Source organism: Echinops telfairi, unplaced genomic scaffold, assembly GCF_000313985.2.
Source record: "Echinops telfairi isolate 266 unplaced genomic scaffold, ASM31398v2 ScPeMD7_7420;HRSCAF=8458, whole genome shotgun sequence".
Taxonomy (NCBI): Eukaryota; Metazoa; Chordata; class Mammalia; order Afrosoricida; family Tenrecidae; genus Echinops; species Echinops telfairi.
Genome location: NW_022111320.1, coordinates 39,653,191 through 39,657,153, shown reverse-complemented (window position 1 = coordinate 39,657,153; position 3,963 = coordinate 39,653,191). Strand labels below are relative to the sequence as shown.

The window sequence follows — 3,963 nt, the reverse complement described above, 5'->3', positions numbered from 1 at the left end:
CTCTGGCTGTGAATCACCAATCTGTCTGTCAGCAGTCGAGCACTTTACTATTTGCGTCACCCAGGTCTTCCTCTGACACGGTAGGTGTTGTGTGCCAGCCCACCAATTCAGGCACAATAGAACTGCCCCGCGGGGTTTCCTGCACTGTCGTCTGTAGCGAAGCAGATGGCCCCATCTTTGCTCCCACAGAGCAGCTGGCAGGTTTCAACAAGTGACCTTTCTTCCATTAGCAGCCTCATATTTAACTGCTGTGGCACCTAGCCGACTGGGTTCAGAGGGGAGAGAAAGCGCTGCAGGCGGTCGGTATCTAAAGCCTAAATCATCCCACAGCCAGGAGTGTCCGATGGCACAGCCCCTCGGAACAAACTGGAAGGCACCGACCCACACAGAATATTGCCTTTAGGCTGCTAGGGAGAGCCTCCCTCCATCCAGCCCTTAGGATGTCAAGGGAAAATGGGTCGTGTCCTCCTAAGCTGCATTGGAAGGAAAGTCACTTCACAGTCAAATGTGGTGGCTAGGCTGCTACTCCTAAGTTTAACCCTTTGCAGGAAAGAAATTAATACCTCAAATGCCACTCTCTAAAAGACAGCTAGCATAGGGGACTCCCCCCACCCCGCCCCCCCAGATATAAACCTAAAGTGCCAAGATGTGCCTCCTTTCCTCCCCAAAGAGTAGCAGTTGACAAGTCACGAACTCTGGAAATTGGTGTACTGACCCGCATCCTGAGAAGGCTGAAATGAGCTTTTTCCCCCCCAGTTACTTTCACTCCAATACATAGAGTCTCTGCTATGGCTTTTGACAAAAGTAGGTACTGATTCCAGAAACACCGTTTTTACGGGGATAGTTGCTCTTGAGGGTGAGGTGAGCATTGGCTTCTTTCCTGAATTCGGTGGGTGCCATGAGCTCTCTTAGGAACTCCTGAAATTGAAGTCATCAGAGGAAGGAAAAGGAACCATCCGCCCCCCCTGGCCTTCGCCCCCCGCAGCTGAAACTAAGCTGTACCAGACTGGAGGAAATCGATGACTTTGTGTTGTTAATTCACTGCACACTGGAATTGGATTGCAGTCTTGAATTCCTTAGATTTTCCACTTGGAAGGTGACAAGATCCGGGCATTATCTTCTCCCTGTGAACTTGTGCGCCATTAAGTCCCCTCCAATTTGTAGAAAGCTGATAGTTCAGACCAGAACGGCACCTGTGGATTCCGAGGCTCTGGGTTGGAGTCGACCTGATGGCAGCAGGTTAATCTTTACAGGAGCCGACTGGTGCGTCGTTCCTTCCACATAAACATCGAGAGGCTGCAAACCACTCATCTTGTGATTTGCAGTTGAACACTTAACCAGTGGGCCACCAGGTTCCTTGAAGTTTGTTGACAGGAATTGTATACTCAAATTTGGATTGTCTCAACGTTGACATTTTCTTATTGGCATGTCTTAATGTTATCATATATTCCCATTGAAAAATCCTTTATACACTTTGTTAGGCAAAACTATCTGAACAGAATTTGGGATAAGAAATAGAATTAACTTTCATCTATGGAAACACAAAAAATTTGAAGTTAAAATGTACTAACTCCTTTGACCAAACTGTTATTGTTCAGTACCTTTAGAATTATTTTTCGACTTACAGATACTCCATGACAAAGTAGAACTACCCTCAAAGGGCTTTCTAAACTGTAATCTTTATGGAGCAAATAATCTGAGAAGCTGGACTGTAGGAAGAGGAAAGTGGAAGAACTTTCTTCCCTGGCATTTTGAATGTTGATAGGTTTTTTTACTTCTTACCCATGATTTGTATTTTTGTCTTTATACTTTTATGGTTTTATCCTTACCACCTTATTTCTATTGTGGTTTATTGTTTCTGTTGGGTTTCCCAGTTTGTGAAGCACAGGAGGAGTGGATGCCTAGTGATAATACCTTTTATAAGGGCTTCTGGGGGATGGGATACAGGGTTGGGGGTGGGGTGGGAGATAGAGAGGGTGAGGTGGTCTCAAGAATAAACAATGAAGGTCAGAGAGGGGAGGGAGAACTGACTGTGATTACACAACTCGTTTTAAATGTTATTTAATCATGGGGTGGGGGTGTTCTAAAATTGATGTGGTAATGATTGTATAGTTCTTCCTGATATGATTGAACTATTGAATTGCATGATAAGTAAATTATGTGCCCCCCCTCCCAAAAAAAAAACTGTTGAGAAAAAAAGTGGCTTCACAATTGGAGTATGGTTAATTAACAATATGCAGATGATGCACCTTGTTTGCTGCAAGTACTAAGGACTTGAAGCACTTGCTCACGGATATCAATGACTGCGGCCATCCGTCTGAATTGCAACTCAATATAAAAGCAGCATCCTCACAACTAGCCCAAGAGCTAGCATTGTGCTAAACAGAGAAAAGACTGAAGTTGTCAAGGGTTTCATCTTGCTTGAATCCATAATCAATGCTTCTGGAAGCAGCAGTCAAGAAATCAAATGTGCAAACAACCATGTGGATCAGTAGGTAAGTGGATAGATACACTCATTTGTGTGCTGGAAAGTGTTTAATAACTGCCTCCACAGGGAGGCTGAGAGAGGCATCCCTGGTTTAAAAGAGAGCTCCCTGGCCAGTGACTAGAATACTTCCATATTGATACCCATTCCAGGGAAAGGTGATCCAACAGCATGCAGAAATTATCAAACATGAACATCATAAGCAAGCAAAATTTTGCCTACATTCATTCAAAAAGAATTGCTGGAGTACTTCAACAGGGAATTGCCAGAAACTTGAGCTGGATTCTGAAGAATATGAGGAGGTATCCCAAAAAAAGAAAAAAGGGGAGGGGGGGAATCTCTGCTGGGCAGAACTTCCGTAATACCCATTTCCCCCTCCTAGGGAAACATCAAGTAAGTCACTCTGAGTTAGTGCACCCAGTGGCGCAGCCTGGGAAGGTTCTCTCTGGTCACAGTAAATTTTTCGTGAAAGCAGTTTGGCTAGAACCTCATTTTTTGTGATAGCCAATGTAAGAGAATAGCATGCGGCTGTGAAATTTTGTTTCCTAATTGGGAAAAATGCTGCGAAAAATGGTTGTGATTTTGAACACAGTTAACAAGGACAACGCTATGGGGGGAAAAACAAGTGGTTTTCTCGTTTCAAAAAAGGTGAAATGTTGATTAATGACAAGCCTTCTATTTAGTGGTTCTGAAAAGATAGCATAACAGTGTGCAACAAAAAAGGCCTGATTGTGGCAGATGGGGAACTGTTTTTGCCACCACAACAATGCACCTTTTCATGCAGCCATCTCAGTGCACCAGTTTTTGATTAAAAACACAGCATGGCTCTCTTGCCCCATGCACCTTACTCAACCTGACCTCACTCCATGTGACTTCCTTTCATTTCTGCGAATGAAGAGGGACATGAAAGGACAGTGATTTAATTGTGTGGAAGAGGTGAAGAAAAACACAAGGGAGATGCTGTCAGCCATCCAAACAGACGAGTTTGAAAAATGTTTCCAAGAGTGAATCACAGATTTGACAAATGTATTAAGAGTAATGGAGAGTCCTTTGGAGGTGACAGGTTGTTTTGTTAAAAAAATTAAATACATAGCTTTGAAAAATGCCAGGCTTGGGGGAGTACCCCTCATGCATGGAACAAGGGATAGTATGACTGATATCAAATGAATCTTGGCTGAAAGCAGAAAATACCAGAAATATGTTTATCTGTGTTTCAGTGATTATGCAAAGGCATTTGACTGTGCAGATCATAATAAGCTTTGCATTATAGGAATTCCAGAACACTCCATCATGTTCATGCCGAACCTGTCCATAGACCAGGAGGGAACTGTTAGAACAGAACAAGGGGGTTCTGCCTGGTATCAAATTAGGAGAGGTGTGTGTCAAGGTTGTATCCTTCTGCCGTGTGTATTCAGTCTGTATGCTGAGCAAATAAACTGAGAGCCTGGACTATTTGAGAATGCAGCATCAAGACTTGA

General features: G+C 43.6%; 1 protein-coding gene across 1 annotated transcript in view; it reads right to left on the bottom strand.

The window, feature by feature from the left end:
* Positions 1–786: 786 nt before the first annotated feature.
* EFHB (EF-hand domain family member B) overlaps positions 787–3,963 on the bottom strand; it is a 91,039-nt gene continuing 87,862 nt past the window's right edge. Inside the window, exon 13 of the mRNA XM_030887663.1 lies at positions 787–918. Within this exon, the coding sequence (XP_030743523.1) occupies positions 787–918 (132 nt within the window). The remainder of the gene's footprint in view (positions 919–3,963) is intronic.